The 24266-nt window shown below is 42.5% G+C and overlaps 1 protein-coding gene across 1 annotated transcript in view; it reads left to right on the top strand.

The window, feature by feature from the left end:
- Positions 1-24266, top strand: part of LOC124405317 (annulin) — a 108252-nt gene that overhangs the window by 69497 nt on the left and 14489 nt on the right. The window contains exons 5-6 of the mRNA XM_046880129.1: positions 15516-15829; positions 18614-18883. Coding sequence (XP_046736085.1) covers positions 15516-15829; positions 18614-18883 — 584 coding nt within the window. The remainder of the gene's footprint in view (positions 1-15515; positions 15830-18613; positions 18884-24266) is intronic.

Consider the following 24266-nt stretch of genomic DNA (forward strand, 5'->3'; position numbering starts at 1 on the left):
ATCAAATCAGTTGTTGGTGTAGTTCCGTCACGGTGCTCGTCGTTTCCTGAGCCAGAAATGAGTTCCGATGTTTTCTCAGTGTCTTGTTGGAGTGGTGAGTTTGAAGGATCAATTTTTTTACTACCGGCAGGAGTTTCAGGTGTAAAAAATGCCGTTAATTTTAGCAATTTGCCAATAGCTTCCTTTTGGTGAGCAGCTTTTTTTCTTTTCTCCGCACCACTGGAGTATGATCGTTTCGACATGATTCAATGATTATTGGAGGCTCGAATAAGATAAATCATAAACTTAGTAGATATAGTTTTGCAAGCAGCTATGTTGGATTTATTTCAATATCCGATCAAAAATATTCCACAACGTATTTTTTCACTGTATCTGTTCACTGTCATTATCAACCGAATTTTTCGATTTTGTAACACACTACAATACAGTACACAAAACACGTCGTTGACCAATATGAATGAGTTTTTTTCATACCAGTTCGAATCGTTAAAAAAATGCACAATCCTGTATAAAAATATCAGAAGTATCTATTGTCTCCGAAGTCTGAAATAATGATCGATGATCAACTATCTGTTATTCTCTTACCAAGTAGTAGAATGCTTTAAGAAAATAAAATAGTTGGCACGAAGGTCTCTTACGTACATTGGCAAGTAAAGAAAACCTGCTTGTATTGCTGTGTATATATACGGAATCAACGTCCGAGTTTTGTCAGACGACCACGTTTCACATTTAATTAGGCGGCGCTGACGAGTGTAGACAAGTCTCACGCACACTAGTAGCGTGCTTGAAAGGTAGTGTAATACAATGTTGTCACAGGTCATAAATTCAATACGGAAAATGCCATTAATAATGTACACTAAGGACCAAAATGGAAGGATCACTTTTTTTTTGCTTTGAAATTTAAATCATTTTTGAACGGCTGTATTCGAGTACAAAATGATCGGAGATAAAAACAGACAAAGGATTCAAAGCTGATATCCTTGACTTTTCAAAACGCAGGGAAAAAATGTTTTTACGCTTTTCGAAATAATGTTATGGTCAGTCAAATGAAAGAAAATTGAGACCGCCGAAGCAGATTTTCCACGCAAAGTTCGCATATTTTTTCATATTTATTCCGTTTTCAATTTGACTGAAGATAAAATTCTTTTAAAGAGTGTAAAAATATTTTTTCTTTAGCGTTTTTTAAAGTAGAGGATTGTAGTTTCGAAATCCTTTTTTTTTGTTTCATTCCGATCATTTTTTACCCGAATACAGCCGTTCCAAAATGATCCAAATTTCGAAGTAAAAAAACGAACCTTGGAGTTTAAGATTTGTGTACATTGATAAAAGTTGGGCCATTTGTTCAACAACAGAAATTATTGGAAGCAGCGGCGGCAGCGAGTAACATATGGTATAGTGCGTTGTCATGTTTTTTTATCACTCAGACAAGGAAAACATCGTTCTGAAAAAGTTTTTGTGTGGTTTTTTAATTTTTGTTGTCTTGGGTTATTCGGGTTGTGCGGCTTCCCTGCACAGGGAAAAGTAATAAGATAAAGAAAAATTGGAAACGACATAAAAGAGTATCGTGGAAAACTAAAAAATCTAAATATTGGTAAATTAAAAAAAAAGGCCGAACAGTTTCTCACTCCTGAGTAGAAAGAAAAAAACACGAAATTTTTTTAACTCATTTTGACCGACCTACTGTTCGTCCGCTGCGGCTCGGGGCCCATGCGGAAAGACGGCACTGTGCACCATTCACCACAGTTATGGTGGTCGCCAAATGCATGGGGAACCACATTTCCCAGCGAAACCTCGACACCTATGGAGGACCCCTTATTTTGTTTAACCGCACACGAAAAGCAATGTGAAACATATTTTATAAGTTTGAGCTGCAGCTTCATTGCGTACAGTGAATTTTTTAAAGCCTTGTGTGCATGGTTGAAATCTGACCACTTCTCTATTTGTTCGCCAGCCTCTCTACGAACTGCTGCAATGGTGCACGAATCATCATCGGAGAAATTTCGTGACCAGGAAGGTGTATATAATAAATATACCATGACCAAAAACCGACGAATATGCCATATATACTAATCATCATCGCCAATAAGTACCGAAATTTTAGAATTCTCATCTTTCAAAAGTTCATTTCTGTTAACTTATTCTATTGCCATATCAGGCTCCATTGCCTTCGCAGATCCTTCAAAGTTGCGTCTACAATTGTGGTTCTTTTCGTGTCCTGTTTCACAATGCCTACACCTCTTACTGCGAACACAGTAAGATAGGACTTTACCTGTGTGATAGCCGATAAGTGAACTATGACCTGTATAATAAATTATTTGTAATTGAAAAATATTCATGATGTAGAAATTTTACTTCCAAAGGTGCATTGTACGTAGGTAAATGTAATCACCGGACAAACTGTTGTACGCATGGCCAGTACCTCGCTTCTGCCATCCGGCATCGATTGAAGCGATTAGCTTGCTTTGTAAATTTGTTGTAGCTATAGTCGTTTTGTTCGCATCAGGATTAGGGATGAGGAAGGGAGGTTCAGTCGAAGGTAAATCGTCACTTTGATTTCTGCGGACGAAAATCAGGATGTGATTTCAGCATAAAATAATGTATACGTACCGCTTGATGCAGTGTGCTGTGTACACTAGGTGTGGGTGATTCTGAGACAGAAGCTATATTGAAAGTATACACACAGTCATGTACAAAGTATAGATTCCGTCGCAGAATCAACTTTGCCAAGTATATGGTGAAGGTACATTTTTTTATGCATTTATATTTTTATAGTTACTTTGATTGAGTAACACGTTACTACAGATTAGTAGAAATTTTTATTCACACATACAATTCATTTGAGAGTGATAGGATTATAATAATTAATGGGCATAAGTATACAGTAGTGGAACAATTTTATTGATAACACGTAGATACTCCACAATAAATAACATGCAATGAATTGCTATATCTAATTGCCAGAATGCAAAATCAATTTGTTCTTCAGTGTCGCACGTATTATTATGTACAATTTAAAAATGATGTTAGTTTTATTTCCATTGTACTGTAATTTTCTATTTCATTACAAATTAATAAGCACGTATCAGTTAGGTATACAGAGAAGAACGTCAGGAATAATAAATAGATAAAGTAGATTGTATAATTTTTCTGCGATAATATAATTATGTGCAGTGCATGAATTAATTGGAAAAAATTGCTGACATAAGTCGTCGAATTTCATCAGGAATTTAAATATAAATAATGATTTTATTCTTTTGATTTGTATAATTATATGCAGTGTATAAATTAATTTGAAAATAATTTTGGACAAAAGTCTCAAATATCAATAGAAATTTAAATATAAATAATTATTTGATTTTCTTGATTTCAGAACACAGAATGATAAAACACGATTTAATAATTTATAAATAAGGTTTCTTTATGTTGTATAATAGTATAATAGTCAAATAGTGCATATAATTTAATTTTAGGAAGTACTAGAGACAAATGTCTCAAAGTTTTTTGGACCGCACATGGTTTGTAGAGCATTATCGTTGATAGAATCATACGTTCAAATATTCGGAGTAATATAAATGTAACATGATTTGGAACAATTGAAAACATCTGCTCAACGACTTACCTTTCACTAATCTCATCAGCCAACGGCATTTGTTTTTCTGCAGCTATTCCAATCTTGCAACTTTCTTTGGCCACTGCTTCAATTGCAGGACCTATAGCTCTTTCGTGTCTCTTGAGCAAGGTTGCGGAGACACTAGGAATATTCATCGATGAACAGATGGTGTTCAACTGACTCTCGCCTGTACCGGCATCAATGATTGCTGTAGAAAAGAATTTGTTTTATTCAAGTGTGATTGATATTTCGTCTCTTCCATTTTATTTGATCTAAGTACCAATTGCTGCTTTTAAATTCACATCGTGACTTTATTTGTATGCACGATTGTCAATTTTCCGCAACTAGTGCAGGCAACTTTCAAAATGCTGGCAAATCCACACTTTCTTTCACTGTCAACATTTCTCAGTGATAAGGCTATGTTACACTTATTGCACCACAACTCTTTTGCTATCGTGTCAAGTTCGACAATTCTGCGTCCTTCGAGGTTGTGGTTATCGTTTGTAGAGTTTACGGAGATTACATTCTGGAAGATTATGAGTATCGAAATGCATTTTCAGGACGCATTTGCCGCGTAGTTCTTGATTTATCAAATAAGTACATCTATTGTAACAATAATATTATATATAAAAATGACAACAAACCTGAATCGCATGAAATTGCAGTCTCTGTTTAGCCGTAGTTCTTATTTATCAAATAAGTACATCTATTGTAACAATAATATTATATATAAAAAGTACAACAAACCTGAGTCGCGTGAAATTGCAGTCTCTGTTTAGCAGCTTCGATTGCACGTTTGACTTTTACTTTAACGAACTTACCTTTTCTTTTTCCAATATTACCACGTACATTAAAAGGCATTTTTCATATAAAACTGTATTTTTCACTCTGAATCATGCGATGTTTATTGACACCACGGTCTTGTTTACACGTTGCTAAGCAACGACGTTGTATACGACTAAGAAAACGGAGGTAGAGTGACATGCAACATTGCGACGTTGCCATTCTTCTCTACGCAGTACCGTAACGTAAAATTATTCCTTACTTGAGGTTTTCATTTAGCGGTATATAATTAATGAATTTTACCTAAAATTATCAATAAATTGATATAAAGTAACTATATTACAACAAAGATGTGTTTTCGGGGGAAAAAAGAGGGCCTCGCTTAAGCGCCCATTCAGATCACCCCTGCGCGCTCGAGCCACCTTAAGGCAGATAGGGAAGGTCTCAACTACCCAACCTTTTACACTCAACCTCGTCGGTAAGGCAGAACACAATTAAGTCCCCGTGACGCGCGCAGAAGGCGACGTGTAAGGTGTGGGGGAGAAACGAAAATAACAATATTATTAACGAAACCAAATACATACACGTTATGGCAAATATTATAAACAAAGGAATAAATATCTGAGGTACAATTAATTAACGAGGATGCCAAACCAAGCGGCTCAAAATGGCCAATATAGAACACCTAAATCGACGTAAAATATTTCAACGAATTACTTATTGATAATTACAAACGCGGAATTGAATATTAAATTTACTATCTTATCCGATATAATTACAAAAATAGTTAGAACGATATTATTAACACTATCAGGCTCGAAGATGCTACACCGGAGAGACAATACTCTATAGTCGGCTCGAATGCCTATCGTGTATCGAATTTATTCCCGGGCCCTCTTTCTTCGATACTGTCGGACGGCTAGACGCGATTTCGGTATTAGTCTACTCATTAATATGGGGTGTACAGACTCGATATGGGCCCACCACATGGCTGTCACCTTATCGTGGTGTGGGGGGCTCGAGGCTCTCCGTAACGAGCCCCGGGGGCGATGCCAGCGGGACTTTTGAGTCCTGATAGGTTCAACCTAGCCGGTAAGGCCCTGGGTGGAGCGGAGGGTGACTAATGACAGCCACAGGGTGGGGACCCTTTCAACCCTTGATGGAGAGTCGTTTTCAGAATAAACGTACGGCGCAGGAGTACGGAACTCCAGGCCCGGCGGTATTTGGCAGTGCTCAAGCAGGCTGCCTGCCGTCGTTAGCAAGCGATTGCGAGGAACCACCTGGGTGGGTAGACCCCATGGCCCCCAGGCGGATGAGACTACAGGGACGATACGTGGAGGGACAAGAGGAGTGGAAAGGGAAACATCAGCATATTCCACGACATACCGAACTGACTGCAGTCCAACGGGACGGAACGCTCAGACAGCTGGCGATCCGACGCTCGCAACCCTCAATGACCAAAAGCGGAACACAGAAACGGTCATATACAGGCTGGTTAAAACCCTGGAAAAGATACAAGACGCGTACCGCTCTAGCGGCAATTTGAAACAAACCTTGAGGGCGGAGGCAGACGTGATGGCCCGAAAGGTCAAACAGGAACTGCTGGACGCCATCAACGGCGGGGACCGGGAGGAGGATCTTGAACACACCCAAGGGCTGGTCATGGATTGGCCACGTCGAGTGGGTGAGATCATATCCCTGGTGGTGCGATCCAGGGGTTTCTGCGGGACTATCATTACCACCATAGAGTCCAATCGTGAAGCTGGGCAGTAATTGATCAATCGCTGGAGTGAGGACGAGCCGCTCAACCTTACTGTGGAAGAACTGTCAAAGAAAAGGGACGCTTGGATAAGACCCAACCGAAAGAGGCCCAAACGAAAGAAAAATGCGGACAAGGACTCCAGATCGGATACATCAGGCGACACCTCACTAAGGGCTTTACGCAAGCGCAGGAAAGATACGGAGCAACCCGAGGGGACAGACAGGAGAGCTCTCGGAGGCGAAGGGGACCTTGTAGTAGTAGATGACTTACCCGAGGCACAAATGGAGGTGACCAGTATCCCTCACAACCCGGCTGCCACCGAGTCACCAGAAAGTCCAGCCGGGAGTAATCATCAAGGAATGGACACGTCGGACCGGCACGGGGAAGACGGACAAGGGAGGGGCGCACCGGCACCCCATAGAGACCAAAATAGACGCACGGTCATCGTCAGAGCGGAAGGCAGGTCATATGCAGAGTTGATCCGCACAATGAAAAGGTGGGTCCGCACCGACGATATCCAGGTTAGGGGTGTACAGAAGTCACGCCGGGGAGAGGACGCTCTGGTGGAGGTAGTGGGCGAACAGGACACAACGACGCTCAGGTATAGGCTACATGAGGAAGCTCTGGACGCAGAGATCTTGGGCGATAAGAAAAAAAGGATAATAATCCACAGGATCGAACAGCTCGCGGGGAACTCGGACATCGTAAAGGCGGTAAGGGGGCTCACGGGCACGGAAGATGAGGTGGCGGTGCTCTTCGTCAAGGACTCCCCGTATGGCACAAAGACTGCCTGCGTCAGGGTCACCGAAAAGACGGCCAACCTCCTAAAAAAAAAGGGGGAGATTAAGATCGGATGGACAACGGCGGGGATCCAAGAGTATAGAATGGACAGCAGGTGCTATAAATCCGGAGAGGACGGGCACCACGCAGCGGCATGCAAAGCCGCCAATGAAATCTGTTTTAACTGTGGGACGGAGGGGCACCTTGCAAAGGAATGCAACCAACATAAGGACCTTAACGCAGAACTGAACAAGGCTGCCAGCGAAACGGAGTTTCCTGCACTTGCGAGAACACCCGGACAGCGGGGCCCGGGCCCAACTCTCCCTGTAAACCGGTACACACACGAGAACAGAGCTCCCAGCGCAATTAGTGCGATGGAGAGGTGGACTCGGGGCATCCGCACGTTTAGATCAGTTGGGACCCAGACGGATAACGAACCGGAAGGCCTAGGGGACTCTCAACCCCCCCTCACACGACACGGGAATTATGCGGTGATAGTAAAGAGAACCCTAGGGGCAGGAACGCACGAAAATAGTCCCGTAGCAATAGCAATAACCTAGCAGCGGGAGTGGCCCAAGCGAGAACCAGAGACCCAGCCAACAACGCCGAACCCCGCACCCCTGGTAGCGAACCTGACCCAGGGCGGAGAGACGTAGGGGAATTGCGATCATCGTTAACATTGTGGGAGCCACCTATGAAGAAACCCTCGCCGGGGTCAAGGCTAACATCCCGCCCCCCACCGACGGCTCACTAAAAGGAATTAGGAGAACGAGGAGGGGACTGCTATTACTTGAGCTTACGGACATGACCGTGGCTAAGAAGATGGCAACACAGCTAAAAGACACTTTGGGCGAAGAAGCAACCGTCAGAACACTAGGGGACCGAGGAATATTTAAGCTCAGAGGCCTGGATGCGCTAGTAGAGGAATCGGATATCAGGAAAGCACTCGAAGCTGAAATCCCATCGGAAAAGGAGGACAGCGACCAAATTGAGATAGTGAGACTCTTCACGTACCCTACTATGGAGAGGGCGGCCATCATTAGGACGAGCCGGAGAACCCTAGAGCCAGTTCAAAGCATGAAAACCATCAATATAGGCTGGACCAGGGCAAGAGTCATCTTGGACCCCCCCGTGCGAAGATGCACAAACTGCAATAGGATGGGTCACGTAATGGCGAACTGCAGAGGCCCCCAAGGAAGGGGCAGGGATAAACGTAAAAGCTCCAAACCCCCGGCAGACCGACCAAACCAAAGAAGAACTGAGGTGGGGAGATACTCAGGGGACGCCAATGAGGATAAAATGGAGATCCCAAATGAGCAAGAAGCGCTACCAGTGGGGAGTAGCACCAGGAATGAGGATACCTCACCGAGGAGTCTGCACGAAGATAACTCCGGTATAATCATCCAACAGCATGGCCAACATGAAATTTATGCAGATCAACTTGAATAACTGCAGGGCCGCGGCCGACCTACTTCACCACGCGGTAGCGGTCAACGAGATCGACGTTGTGCTAGTGAGTGAGCCGGCCAACTCCGGCAGATCTATGGGGGTATGGTACAGCAGCTCAAGCCAGAAAGCGGGGGTGATCGTGACGAATAGACTCCTACCATCCAAACTCATCGAGAGGAAAAGTACCCACGTACTCGTGGAGATCGACGGTACTATGGTACTAAGTTGCTACCTCCCCCCGTACGACAGTTGGCAAGCCTTTAAAAACCAGATGGAGGAATTGGAATCGACCTTGAAGACGGCCCGGAGGACTCTAGGCAACTATAACAGGAAGCCTGAAAATCTGGTTGCTGGTGATATGAATGCCAAGTCTAAGAGATGGACAGATAAAAAAGAGGACAGGCGGGGCATAAGGATCAATAAAATGATCTCAAGCAAGGGCTTGGTCTGCCTCAACGTGTGGAACCACCCCACCTTTGTGAGGGGAGGCTGTAGGTCGGTTCTGGACATTACCCTGGCCACCGAACAGACCGCCAATCGAACCCAAAACTGGAGGGTCTCGGAGCATGAGACGTTGAGCGACCATAAGGCGCTCTTCTTTGAATTGGGAACTCAGGGCAGAAAGACCGTTTCTGATCCCGCCGACAGGAGACAGGAGTCCAAGAGCTGGAACGTCAAAAAGCTGAATAAACCCCTTCTCAGGCAGCTAGCTAGAGAAATGGTTCCCCCACCTGTGGGCCCATTAAAAAAGATGGTGAACAGGATCACTACGGATCTGCAGGTTATAAGTAGCAGGGCTATGCCTAACAGACGTCCTGGTGGAAGAAAAAAATTCAGTGCACTGGTGGAATCAAGGGATCGCTGAATCCAGGAAGGCATGTACAAGGCTAAAGAGGGAACTCCTAAGGACACGGAGAAGAATACGCGACAACGAGGACCCAGAGCTGGTTACCAAGGAGGAGGAACTCAAGGACGCGGAGCGAAGTCGCCGCAAGATGATCAAGTCGAGCAAGGGCAAATCCTGGCAGGAGCTGATAGCGTCGGCGGAAGATAACATCTGGGGCAGGCCGTACAAAATAGTCAGGAAAAAACTGGGCAGCACCATACGGGGTCCTACCTGCATAGAGGAAGCATTTAATGCTTTCGTTAAATTATTCCCGGAGGGCCCTCTGATTGAGCAGAGGCTAAGACTCGGCGATACCCAGGTGGGATTAGTAACGACAGATCAAGACACCAGAAGCGACGACGGCACCGCCTCTCAGGAGCTCGGCATTGACCCCTCCCTCGCCGGCGAGATTTCCAGAGCTATACGAAGAACAAAGTCAAGGAAAGCACCGGGACCAGACGGCATCCACCCGGAAGTATTGAAAGAAGTCTTTAGAACCAATCCGACCCCTATACAAGCGGTCCTACAAAGATGCCTACAATTACACGAAATGCCGAGAACATGGAAAGAGGCCAACCTGATTTTGATCCCGAAGAACGGGCAGCCCGCTGACAATGACGGAGAAAGAAAATACAGACCTATCAGCCTGCTGAGCGTGATGGGTAAGACACTGGAGAGAGTGATCGATACGCGCATAAAACAACGGCTACTAGAAAACGGTCATATCAGCGGGAAACAATTTGGTTTTAGAGAAGGACTCTCAACTATGGACGCGGTGGAGGAGGTCATTAAAATAATCAGGGCCGGCATGGTGAACCCGGGGTGGGTCGCACGGGTCTGTCTAGATATCCAAAACGCCTTCGGCAGCATTCCGTGGCCAGCAATCATGAAGGGGGCCGAACTGGCAGACCTCCCCAGAGAGACGCGAGCCTTTCTCGCAACATACCTCCACGACAGACAGGTGGTAGTCCGGGTCGGGAAAGAAGCCATAACCAGAAACATCACGAGGGGCGTTCTGCAGGGCTCCATTCTAGGACCAACACTTTGGAACATCGCGTATAACAGAGTACTTACTAAGGAATATGAAACAGAAGGCGCCTCACTGTTCTGCTACGCGGATGACACAGTTATCATAGTTACCGGCAGATCGACCAAGGAGACGAGTAAAAAGGCTTCTCGGGTCGCGGCCGAGGTCATACAACAGATCGAAGCCCTGGGCCTTGACGTCGCTGTCGATAAGGCAGTAGCATCCTTTTTCACAAGTAAAAGAACAGCACACCCCGCCACGATCGGCATCCGAGGAAAAACCATCAAAGTTAGCCGAGGGATGAAATACCTGGGCATATTGCTTGATAAAAAACTCAGTTTTACGGAGCATTTGGAGCAGGCAGCCACTAAGGCACTAGTCGCTATGAATGACATAGGTAGAATGTTATCAAACATGGGGGCCCTAAACAGGGGCGACGAAAGTTATTAGCTAGGGTCGAAGAATCAATCGTCTTATACGGAGCACAGGCACGGGGCGATGAAGTCTAAAAAGAATCGAGGGCGAAGCATCTAAGATCAGTGCAAAGGGCGTGCACAATTAGGACGGCGATGGCATACCGCACCACGTCTACTGAGACAGCGGCATTAATATCAGGCCTCCAACCCCTGGACATCACGGCCAGGTAGAGAAAAAGGACCTGGGAGAGAACCAGAGAAAAAACCTTAGTGCCCTCATCCAACCCGAAAGAGCGTCGGGCGCTCAATAGAGAGGTGGCAAAGGCGGAAGCCACGTGGGCCCGCAACCAATGGCTCGCCAGATGGGGAAATATTACGAACATAGGAGTATGGACGAGGAAGCTCATTACAGACCCTAAGGCATGGTTGGACAGAAACCATGGGGAGACTACCTACCACGTAACGCAAGTACTGACAGGACATGGTGCCTTCAATGAGTACCTACATAGATTCAAAAGACGCAGATCGCCGAGGTGCGGCTATTGCGATGCCCCCAGGGACGACGCTGAGCATACTTTATTCGTATGCCAAAAATGGAACGACCTAAGAGACAGGAGATGGACGTCATACACGGGCGGACCTATCAATCCATGATTGGCAGCATGATAGAAAATATGCTCCATAGCGAAGGTACCTGGAATAAAATAGTAGGGGTCATCACGGACATAATAGCGATGAAAGAAAAAGCATACAGGGACAAAGGGTTCTAGTATAGGGCCAACTGCAGCCTATAGCAAGCAGCTACCGAACCATCTGAACACTAACGATACATACATTAGAAATAGGTTTGATTTTTGACAGTGGAAAAAAAAAAAGACTCGATATGGGCGGAACAATCAAGAGACGCTACTTATACTAACAAAGAATTACAGTCACATGCACACACACACAGGGGGTGATACGAGTGATAGTACAATAGAAATGAAATGGTGATTAGGACATTAACACAATATTAGCACTCACCAAGCAACTAAATTGAAAGGTAGTTAATTATAAGATAATAAACACACGAAAACCCGAGAGAAAAGCAACGGATAGAAGTACCGATAATGGCGGCTTCGATCGGTTGCGTCTAAATCAGAGAGAGGTATCTTCAAGATAGAATCAAGGTAATAACTCGGGGAGTCGTGCGGGAACGGGAGCTTACTCACGAAATACAGGAGTTAGTAATCCTTAGAAAGAGAACAGTACACAAAGCACAAAGGCACCAGGTAAATTTGCGATAAGGCAAATAGAGGAACACGTCGGGTCAATACGATAGCAGGACGAGAAGTGACGCTATCATGGCGGTCTTTCCCGAGTTTCGTCAGCGTTGCCAAAACAGGAACAGAAGACAGTCGGGAGATGGCATTGTTGCGTTGGTCTCAGAAGGATGCGGCCGGTAGGTGTCCCGATAGGGCTCGCAGCTCTCAGCTGTTTCTCCAGGTTTCTTTCGTCGTACGATGGGCGGCTAACCGTCAGGTTGAGCGGGGTCGAGCGAAAGTAGTCTCGTTCACCGCTGGTAGTTGGGGCCGATGTCGGCCCGCTGAGGAGGAGCTTGCATCTTTTTGACGCAAATGGAACTGCGATGCAGGACTGCGGGAGATTGCAGTTCACCGATATAACGCCAGATAATGTCAGCGCTAGCGGAATCAGCGGAATCGGCAAGACGTCGTCCGATTTCGGTGGCATTAGTTCTTAGCTTGGCTTTTTCCCCTCAGCTGATGGACACAGTCCCGTGGATAGACGGAAGCCATGGAGATATTTCGGAAGGTAGTAGAGACCTAGGTACTTTGGCTGCGGCGTTGAGAAACCTGTCCGAGGTGAAGCCAGGGAGATGATCGCATGCTCAGGCTTGTAGCGGCGTTCTCCGTGCTGACGTTGTCTCGGGTTGCCCACTCATGGGAAGGGATTGAAGGTAGTCGGGACATAGGGAGAGATATTCAAAACAAACTGGATGAGGAAATTATTCTTTATAATTCTGATTCCGCCCATATTAAACGGCAAGACTTCTCGTCGCTACCGTTTGATAACAAAGTTTGGGGTGGAGGTGGCGGTCCATAACTTGCGTCGCAAGCGCAATGTTACAATATATATGTTTTTTTTTTCGAGAGGTCCTCTGAAAATATTATGGAAATTGCTGCTCTTGCAGAATTTATTGCACCATAAGAAGCCCCTTTCTTAAACTTATCGGAGAGAAATTCTAGTACGATTGGGTAACTTTATAGTTATATATCTGTGAATTTCGTTGCAAAAGCACATGTAGACTGTGTCTGTGAGATGTTAGAGATTTTAATATTCGAAATTACATTTTTCTCGATAAACTAACATTTCGCATCGATTGATATGACTTCCTCATATCCTCTTTGGACGGCTGGGTCCATCTTATAGGCTGGAGTAGTGATACCGGGTTACACTCTCAAATAGCCACACACCACTGGCTAACATCTCACAGACATAGTCTACATGTGCATCTGCGACGAAATTCACAGATATATATAATACGGCACACGAAAACAAAAATTTCGAATACACAGGTTGATGAGAGAAATTAATGACATTGGGGTCAGGGTGGCTATGTGGTCTAGTGGAGTAAGTCTCCGGTATAGCATCTCTAGATACCAGGTTCGATTCCTGGCTCCGTCGTTAATTTTTCAAGTCAACCAATTAATATTCGAAATTAAATTTTTCTCGATTAACTAGTTATATTTGGGTCGCGGTTGGTCCTCTGAGCGAACTGCCATCAGTCCTTCAGAGTGCTGTTGGACTGTTTGACGGTTGCTTTTGATAATGAGGCAATCAAAACCTCTAAGGATGACTCTGGCAGGTTCTTTTTTAAAAAATCGACCCTGATAATCTGGCTGCAGCAAGGGTAAGTTTCCCTGCCAGAGGCCGATGGTGGTCGCTGAAAGAAAAAACAAGTACGTTAGGATTTGGTTTAAAGATGAGTGGTTGACTCGACGAACACTCTATTTTTTTTATATTCTACAAATTGGTGAAACACACTTGAAAATTACGGAGAAACGTTATTTCTACTATTCAGGTGGGGGCTAAAAAAAGTGTAGTAGGTCCGAGTTTCCATTGAAATTAAATGGGAACATTCACGGTCTTCGCCAAAGTACTTTGAGTTGACCTACAGGCTCCAACTTTCGCGTACTTATTCATTTATTTATTTGAAAACTTTTTCCGCCTTTTCGGCAAGAAAATTCAAAAACACCCCAAATAAGGACTACCTTAATGGTCATGCAATGCCCTGGTGATGTGAGATATTTTCTGATATCAAATTTCAGCGGGGTCTTAGGCATGTACAATATCTTCGGCTTTTCGATGGGAGATTTCACATTTTGTTGTTCTGCGGCGAGATTTGCTCTTCCTTATAAGAGATTGCTATTCCACGTTTGAGCGGAACAGCCCAGGCCATGCGTGCAAGACTTTCTTGAGCGCAGCGCCACCCGTTGTGCAGGAAGAAATTTCCTTGAGCGGAGCGCCACCCGCAGTGCAGGCAGAACTTTCGGCACTGTCCTGGAAGGCCGGGTCACCTTTGCCGTTGAAGTCAAGATGTACCGTGTCAAGGATGTAATACCCCACTCCTACGAAGCGTCAGTCTTGCATATTGGGAGCTGCCTACTCCTGATCGGCGAGATCCATCACGTAAACTGCACGGAGGTCTGAATTTACCCAGAAGTATAGCACTGAGGCTCCTTAGGAAAACCAATGACGAAGTCCTCTGCACCTTTCTGCGGTTCGTGCGGAGCCAGAAGCTTGGCACTACTGACGCCGTCAGTCAGCATCTGAGGCTGATAATGCTTTGTGGTTCTGATAATCACTCGTGATCGCACTAAGCTTGTAGGCCCGTGTACCGAGGATTGTCACGAATCTGCCCATACATCTTTTAGACGTCAGCTCCAAAATTGCAGCAACAAAAGTGCAAGCAATAGCAACAATGTCAGCGACGGCAAAAAACAGCAGTGAGAGCACAGCAGCAGCCGCAATGGCAGCAGCAGCGAGAGCATATAAGCAGCTGCAGTGGCGGCAACAAGGAGAGTGCGAACACTCACTGCAATGGCAGCAGCAGCAAAAGCACATCCAGCCGCAGAAGCCACAGCAGCAGCATCAGGCGGTGAGAGCCTAGTGACTCGCACACAATTGGAAAATGAAAGCGGAAGAAATCTAAAGAAATGGAATACTGTTTTTCGATATTGATTTTCAGCTTAAAAAATTGCAAAAAGATCGTAGGGGGTGAGGGCGGATTCGACGTCGGGAATTGGTGAACTTTCTCACGAATATCTTTCTATCCTGTTAATTACTGGAATAAAAGAATACTAATTTTCTATCACATGTAATTGTCTGCCTTGTCTCGCCGATACATTTTCTATATTCATTTACTTGGCCTAAGGTCTTTTGACAGCCCAAGGCTTAATTCAGAGTACAGTAATTTCCTTTGGCTAATTCTGCCAACTCTAGATTCTTCGAAAATTGTCGAATTTTCGCACTTGTTTAGTTTACATATACGCTTAATGACACTGTGCGTGAAATTAAGATATTCGAACGTGCATATCGGTCGAAAAAAACCCTTGAATATGAAAAATAAAGCATTTTAACTGTGCACGTTCACCAAAAATGTTTTTTTGCACTGTACGAACATGGAGAATTTTACGCGCTCTCCACAGGCCTCAAAAATCCAACTTTCTGAATAGCTATCACAAAACTGTGATTTAGGCTTCCGAATAATATGAAAATTTCTGTCTGTTTATAATTATCAGATCAACTCACCAGATGATAATGGAGCAGTGATGGGTAACTGGTCAGACGATTTTGGTGGTGGAACAGCCCCAACAAAATGGATGGGATCGCAACAGATTCTTCAGGAATATTACAAGACTAAAAAGCCTGTCAAGTATGGTCAGTGTTGGGTATTTTCCGGGGTGCTAACAACGGTGTGTCGTGCCCTAGGAATCCCTTGTCGTCCAGTGACCAATTACTCGAGTGCTCACGACACTCAAGGCAGTCTTACTGTTGATTGTTTTATTGACGCTGAGGGGAAGGTAATGGAGGAAATGAACAGTGACTCCATATGGTAAGCTAAAATCTTATACCGGGACCATCTCTAGAAACTAAACAGGATCTGCGCATGCGCGAATTTAAATCCGCCGTCCGTGCAGTCTGGCCACCCCGAGACCCTGCTGTCAAACTCTGTTTCTGTCGGCGATGTAGTTCACATGCATTTTTGAGGTTAGAATCTCAAGTTATTGAGATAGTCACTCGGAAAGGCTTGGGAAGCATTTGTTATTGAAAATTGATTGTTCAAAGAACGGTCGGAATTTAATGCTGATGCTCTTTGAAAATTCGTCCTATTCGATTGAAACAAGAAATCTGTTCAAATGTTGGGTGCTTGGAAGAAACGAAGCAGGTAGGTGGGGACAATTTCATTGACAAAAATCATTTTCATTACTTCATACATTAAGAATAACAATGAAATTTTTTTCTTTCAACAGAAAATACAGCCAAAATAATAGCATCTCTGCTGTTAGCTGATGTCTTCTCTTCCCATTCAATTCATGACACATGCAGAGATCATCGGCCACTTTTGTTGGTTGGAAAAGGAAGTTGTAGATCTTACGGTTTCTTTCAATTTCAAATCTAATCTAAAGAAATCTAATCCGAAGAGTAAAACTCAGAAACATTCTGTGACACAAGTTAAAAATCAACATTTTCAAAATGTGCCTCAGTAATTAACTTTAAGGATAATCATGTTTTAGAGTAATGTTCAGAACATTCATATGAAAATATTGACTTATCGGATTCAACATTGTACCCCTTGTTCCTTTGAAACAAATGAATATCTAATTTTCACTGAAGTCCATGAAAATATTTACTTAAACCTAAATCCAATACAATATCTTGTTCATAGTGCTCCGAACATCATCCAGTAACATGAATATCCGGAAGGAATCCCTGTGTCGCAGAAACCGTTATAAGGTTCTTTGTTTTTAACTTGTGCCACTAGATAACTTTTGCATTGCAGATTCCATTTCCAATCTTAGGATGAGATTTTTTGTTTCGAACAGTGTTAACATGGGATGCAGAATTAATTGTAATAAATGGAGATTCACAAACTCTCAGTTTCAATGAAGGACCATTGTAAGAGTATAAAATTGAATCTGGTTTCAAGCTTTCAATAAGTTACCGGATGACTCCCTGATAAAGATTCATCATAAAAAAGTTAGCCAGCAAGTAAGTCCTATTGTAGACAAAGTGATCATTTGTAATGTGTACTAGTAAGTGAATGCATTCCTTAGACCTTGCTGGGGTTGAACGAGGCTCAAGCACGGATGATAGCTGCAACTAGCTAGTCAGATGATACTGTCGATTAATATTGATTTTAAAGACATTTTCAACTGAAGTTATCCAACATTTTTAGATTGAGATTAGTTCAGTTTACACATCAAAATTCATCCTTGGAATCTGATTTAACACTTGAAACACTATTCATCTGAATTGAATACCAAGAGAGTGAAAAATAAAATATCAAAACTGCCGAAAATAACATTTGAAAAATAATGCGGGCCAATAATACTGCTTGGATTACAATGGTGCACGGAATGATTGCTCTGTAAAATTAGTTAGCAGCAATTGTTGAATAACAAACTTTTTACTATTGGCTCGATAGATCTAAAATGATGGAATATTCAAACACCATGATCTGTAGTGTGTCGTGCTCTTCAATTTTGCCACGACTGATGTTCAGAAGGTGGCGATGACCAGAAGAAATTCCTTCGCATACCTGTTGTGTAATGGAACAACGGAACAACCAGGTTCGATGGTTGGAACGGTGGCACCAATCGAGAAACTAGGGTCCTAGCCACCAAAACGTTTTGACCATCAGGTAAGGTATGATTTTCATCCTATTATCCAAACTTGAAACTTTAAGTCTGTCAGAACAAACGAATTTTATCATTGAATACATGTGAAAATATTGTAATATGCAAATATCATAGTATCAGAAATTTACTTACACGCTTCAACGCCTGACAACTTTAGTCTCGCTTCGATGATGTTTGTTTCCCACCTGAAAATATTAAAAGATATTATCATCAGACAAGAGCTTCTAATTGTTTTGAATACCACTAATTTTCAATAAATTGCGACAGAAAAACGAATTGCTACTTTTTGCACTCCTAAGCTTTGTGTTTCAAGATACACTATTTCTTTTATTCCTTGTTACTGATTTTATTTTAATATTTCATGTTCATTGGCACTGATTACTGGCTTCCGGAGCACTGCACTGTAACAAATCTACTCTGGAGCAACCTTCTACTGGGTTTCAACAATCCATTTATTTGTAATTTTATGTAAATAAAGAATCTGTTTGAAATAAACAATATTTTTACTTACCTGCCTCAGTTTGTCTAGACTCCCACTCGTTGATGACGTTCCACATTTAATTTCAGATTTCTTCTTTCAATAAATAACTGATCCAATTTCTGTAGCTTTTGATATTTGTTTCTCCATTGACGCCTTTATTGTGTCGATTAAATATCTTCTAATATCAACTACGGTATTGCTGAATGACACTTTTCGTAGAAAATTCACGATAAGTAGGAATAAATATCAACATAACCTCAATACGCTACTTTACGCTCGAGATATTCAGAGCCTTGTCACATTTCGTGTACGTTGGTCGCCTTGGTTAGCTGACGAAAATTACTCCGCGGGGCAATTTCGCTGACCAATGAAATTGAATCATTTCGCGCATGCGCAGTTCCTGTTTAGTTTCTAGAGATGGTCCCGGTATGTATACATGTACTTACAAGGTGATAGGGACAAATATTAATAGCAAAAAAATTTTTAACAACTATAGGAACTACCATGTATGGAACGAAGTATGGATGTCTAGGCCTGATTTGACCTCAGAGTGTGGGGGCTGGCAAGCTATCGACGCAACACCCCAAGAACTGAGCGAAGATGCTTATCGATGCGGTCCAGCATCCGTTGCAGCCGTCAAAAAGGGTGAAGTGATGCGACCTTACGACAGCGGTTTTCTTTTTGCTGAGGTGAATGCCGACAAAGTCTTTTGGCGCTACAATGGGCCCGTGCAGCCTTTGAAGCTCATAAGAACAGATATGTATGGGTAAGTTACATTGTTGGATGAAACGTGATTTCAAAATTGTGGAGCACCACGCTTCTACAGTGTCAAATCAGATTAGGTTAGATGAACAGATCTGGCAGAAAGTCTGCAGATGCGAGCACCTCGCGTCAAAAAGATTAAAATATTTATGCCTCATACGTAGTACATATTCGTCTACGAAACACTACTAAGATCAATCGATTCCAAAAAAATCCAGGACAACGTGTTATTTTTTTCACAGCACACGCACAAAAAAGTCACTTTGTGACGTCTATTTTCGACAAGTTAAAAAGTAACACTCTATACAGGCAATCTCTGTTGGAAGGGCCCGATTTGAGCCACGCAGTGCGCATGCCCCAATATACGCATAGTCTCGACGTGAGCCGAGCGAGGCGTGCAAATACTGCCAACTTACCAAAAATGACAGCCTGCTCTGGAATCTCGATGCTCGCGAGCGCCAAGCGTTATGGTAACCGATAGCGTCCGTGACGATTGATGAGCAAGACTTAATTACCGAATCGGTTGGAATACGTGGTAAAAATAATTGGACTGGAAACAATTATCCTCATTACGAGGAATTGTTATTCAGAAATAATCAAATTCTGATGGTGTTACGATACCAAAAACAAAATCATAACATCATGCGAGAGAAACAAAGTTTCATGACATAAATTTTTTAATAAATGATATATTAATACGATCCCGAAGAAACCGTTTGATAATAATTTACTCAGCATTTTGGCTACTCAATCAATTTGTAGCGTCCAGGGGGGTTTGGATGCAAGGCTACAAGAACGCTGGTAGGCGCTTGTGGCACGTGTGTGGATAATATTTTAAAGAGATCACAATAGTTAATATCGACAGTAGTTATACGTTTATTTGATGTGTTTACTTTAATTGCATAAACGAACACTTTTGAATGGTAAAAATATATTTATAATGCGGTAAACTGAAATGTTTGTAGATTGAACGAGACGATTCTTTGTGACTGACTTTTTGGTAGCAACTGAAAGAAATGATGAACTAGATAAACAAATACATCTGTAAAACAATCACACAACGCACTCGCACAGGGTTGTCCACGTAATAAAAACATTAATACGAAACACAATTCAATAATTAATCTTCCAAATTAATAATTTGGAGCTACTATGGTTTTCGTATCCATTGGATTGCAGGGTTTTTTGTAGGTGGGAAAGTGGTTTGTGCCGGCTGGTTAGGTTCGAAACCGTAAGAGTCCTCCTGTATGCGAGTGAACGGATAACTGATTATTTTTGTGATGGGTGGTGGCGTGAAGCTGCATGGAAATATGTGATAGTGCCGGTGGGTTTCTGGTATATCGGGTGTTCTAGGCATCCATCTAGTTTTTTGGAGACAGTATATTCAGAAAAGAGAGTTGTCTGTTGCTTTCTATTTCCATGGTAAGCCTTATATTAAACCATCGAGAATTGACATGAGCCAGAGAGGCAGGAAGGCGTTCTTTACCATGTGACCAGATAACGAATGTGTCATCGACGTACCTGAGCCAGGGATCTGGAATGGTTTGTGTTTCAGCGATTGCTCATTATTTAAAGTAGTCTATAAAAATATCTGCTATGATAGGCGATATGGGGAATCCCATGGCGGGGCCGACATTTGTTCATAAAATTCGCCTTGGTAAAAAAAAGTAGGTGATGGTGAGGCAGTGTTCTATCGAGCGAAGTAGGTAATTGAGTATCTTTTTGGATGTCTTTATGATATCCATGGTGTCGAGGATGAGGACTTTGGTGAACAGGGATTTGACGTCATAGCTATCTAAAATGCTCCCTGAAAGTAGGAATACAATGCTAGTTCTACTTACAGATTCCTATTACCGGCACTTACCGACATCTTCTCTAGACTCAAACCCTTCTCCGCTATGACGTCACAGTCCGCTTTACCGACCGAAGATTAAAATCGCGCTACCTATTTATCGACCGACGGTTCAACCTTACCGACAGTTTTATTAGCTAAAGGTCAAAATCTTGCTGCTTTATGGCCATTTGATCGATCGAAGGTCAAAAATCACGCGGCTGTACCATCAGTCTCGCTGTCATCCCCCCTACCGACGGTTGAGGTGTAGCGGAGCCGCAAACCCTTATGTTCCTCCTGCGATCAGCGTACCCACCTCAGGGATATTCCGTTTAACCTTGAGCGGCTTGCAGTGTGATATTAGACTCCCTACATCCCACTATTAATAGTTCCGAGAATTGTTTTTGTTAACCGAGATGCCTGCGGTGATATCAACCACCCCACATTCTATTCCCACGATATCAAGCACGTGACATTCTTTTTGTGAGATCTAAAGACCAGCATGATCTAGGAAAAAACATCTGAAATGCGAAAAAATCTGCCAAGTTACCACATCACAATAAAAATACAAGAAAAACTTAGGTATCTCCCATCTCTGTTGTGAAATCAGGGGAGAACCCTATGCCCTCGGATCTCTCAGTAAGTAGGTTTACGTCGTGGAGTCGGACCTCGCTGTCGTATAGTGATATCAAAACATTATTCCCAAAGCTACGTACTTGGCGGGCACGTTTTTCTTCAAAATGAATTATTAATGCTATAGCGACAAAGTAATCACGGAGACTGATTTGTCACATTATGTACGTGGAATAATGACCTGAAAATATGAATTGTAGATATTCTTACAGCGAGGGATAGTATTCATTTAATCACACGGACCAAAAACTCAATGCGGTATGAAAACAAAATGCTTCAGAACTTTACGTGGCACAAGCAACAAAAGTTCTAACTTGTACAATTGACCTGTCCAATTTCTTGTGCTTACATGTTTACTGCAAAATATTTTGATTTTTACTCACTTTGTTTGAATTCACTCGTAAGAAGTATCCATTTACCGAATAGTGATGGGTAAGAGTGTACAGGAGGGCTAAAGTGCAGGCGCCTAGGACGTCTGCACGCCAGCACGTATGTAAGCTTTTACGCATCGATATTCCGATCGTAATCAACGGCATTTGATAGAACAGAAAGAAGAGGAATACTATGAATAAAAAAATTATCAAAAAAAGTCATTGAGATGTGAGCCTACCCCTTTAATACACGGGATCACACACGGCACGACGAAGTATAATCATTCAAATAAAATATACAATGTGAATGTGCCCGCCAAGTACGTATAGCTCTTGAAATGATATTTCGATATCACCACACAAAACAGCTAGTTCAACTTTACGACGTAAACCTACTTGCTTAGAGATCCTGGGGCATGGAGTTTTTTCTTGATTTCACAACGGAGGTGGGCAATACCCAAGTTGTCCTTGTATTTTTATTGTGCTGTGATTGTGGTAACTTGGCGGATTTGTTTATATTTCAGATGTTTTTTTCTAGATCATGCTAGTCATTGGAGCTCACAAAAAAATGTAGCGTGGTTGATATCGTGGGAATAGAATGTGGGTGGTTGATATCACCGCAGGCATCTCAGTTAACGAAAACAATTCTTGGAACTGTTAACAGTGGAATGCAGGGTGTCAAATATCACACCGCAAGCCACTCAAGGTTAACTGAAATATTCCTGAGATGGGTACGCTGATCGCACCAGAAACAAAAGGGTTTGCGTCTCAAACAAACGTAACTGACAGGTGTCAACTACTAAATCTTTTTAATAAAATCCTTTACATCGATATTAAACATCCCTTTTGAACCTCTTCCCCGCTAGTCAAGATGGATTTTTTGAAACTATTCCAGAACCCGAAATATTCAACGTTACGCTGAAATCCGTCGAACGTCCGCAGATTGACGCAGACGCTCGACGCCAAATTGATAATCTTGTCGAATGATTCCAAATTATTTATGTTATTAATTATTAAACTGTACATTTTACATAAGTGATTTTTTAGTAAGAATGCGTTTTCGGTGGTGTGAATAATAATAATTATTCATGTATAAGTTTTTGATTCCTCCTTATTGTCATCAAAATAATCCCAATCATAATCATCATCGTCATTAATTTTAATTTTCAACAGTATTGCAATAACTTTATTTCCACATTTTCTGAAAATAATTTGTATTAATGCATTTTCCAATGAGAACTCCGACGTCGCTTCGCAAAAGACAATAGTTAATTCCTTCTCCTCCTCCTCACTCATCTCCTCAACGAATTGGTTGTGATTATTGTGGATTGTTTTTTTCCCAGGAGCTTGAGAATTCTTAAATCAGTTGTATGAGTTCAGAAAATACCAAGATTGAACCGGGTAAATTCTCAATAATTCGCAAATACTCACAAAAAGAAAAGTGCGTTCTCGAGTCTGCAAACTGTTCCGTTGCAAACGTTGTCGTATTCGATCTGAAACTTCAAGATTCAACGACACGTCAAAACCCTGTTATTTCGAGCAGCTGAGGCAAAGCGCCATGCAGAACTCATATTAAATTCCATGAGCAATCACTCAATTTCGTGAAAACTAAAGTATGTAAAATCAAGACACATTTCTCACAAATAATTTAAAGACAGTTACGACAAATTGAGCTGTACTTTCTACATTTACGAAAACGAACAAGTTGCTCAAGTAGCATTTAACAAATAATTATTCGGGATTGCCGAAACCGAGCTAATTCTATAATGCATGATCATTAGACATTCTAAGATGAATGCGATTCTATCAAGTCACGGGAGTATCACCATTTGGTTATTTTGTCTCTAAATGTTGGCTCAATTTTAGTTCTTTAGATTTAATTTCTTTTGTTCGCTGACTAGCAGCAATCATACTTTCCTTTTTTTTTGTAATTTCTTTTGTAAAAACTTTATCTATTCCTCTTTGTTGAATTGAACAGTATTGTTCAACGTTTAACACCTGCATCTTCATCTGACTCGTAAAACTAATAAAACTTACCAATGAATCGTAAGAATTAGGTTAGGTAATAGCTTTGGCCTACTCGTCTCGTAGTTAGCAACATTGCGAAATTTCCGTGTTCACTGCTATGCGATTGAGGTAACCCAAGTCTGGAGAACAGATACGACTCGCGTCCTGGTCTGGAGATTAGCTCACGGGGAAATTGAATCAAAGTTAAGGACAAAACCTTCGGTACCAATGTACCCGAGTGTTTTGATAAGGAAACGATTCTGACGAGTAAAAATCGCCCAAATTCGTGAGAAGGGATTGTGTTTCCAGCAGCAAAACAAAAACTGTCTGAATCCACGCAAACATACTAGCTAAAAGAGACAGGTCTTTTTTGATTGGCAGACCCAAATGATTTTAAAACCAAGAGGGGCTCCTTTACACTATATTTAACCGTAATCGTTATCAAATTGTAGCAAAGAACTCGCAGTAACGTGAATGATTCGTGTTCATTGGACCCGAAAAGCCTGGAAACTTTACAATGTATTCTCTCGATTTTGTAAGCCCCG

The sequence above is a fragment of the Diprion similis genome, chromosome 4 (assembly GCF_021155765.1).
Source record: "Diprion similis isolate iyDipSimi1 chromosome 4, iyDipSimi1.1, whole genome shotgun sequence".
Classification (NCBI taxonomy): Eukaryota; Metazoa; Arthropoda; class Insecta; order Hymenoptera; family Diprionidae; genus Diprion; species Diprion similis.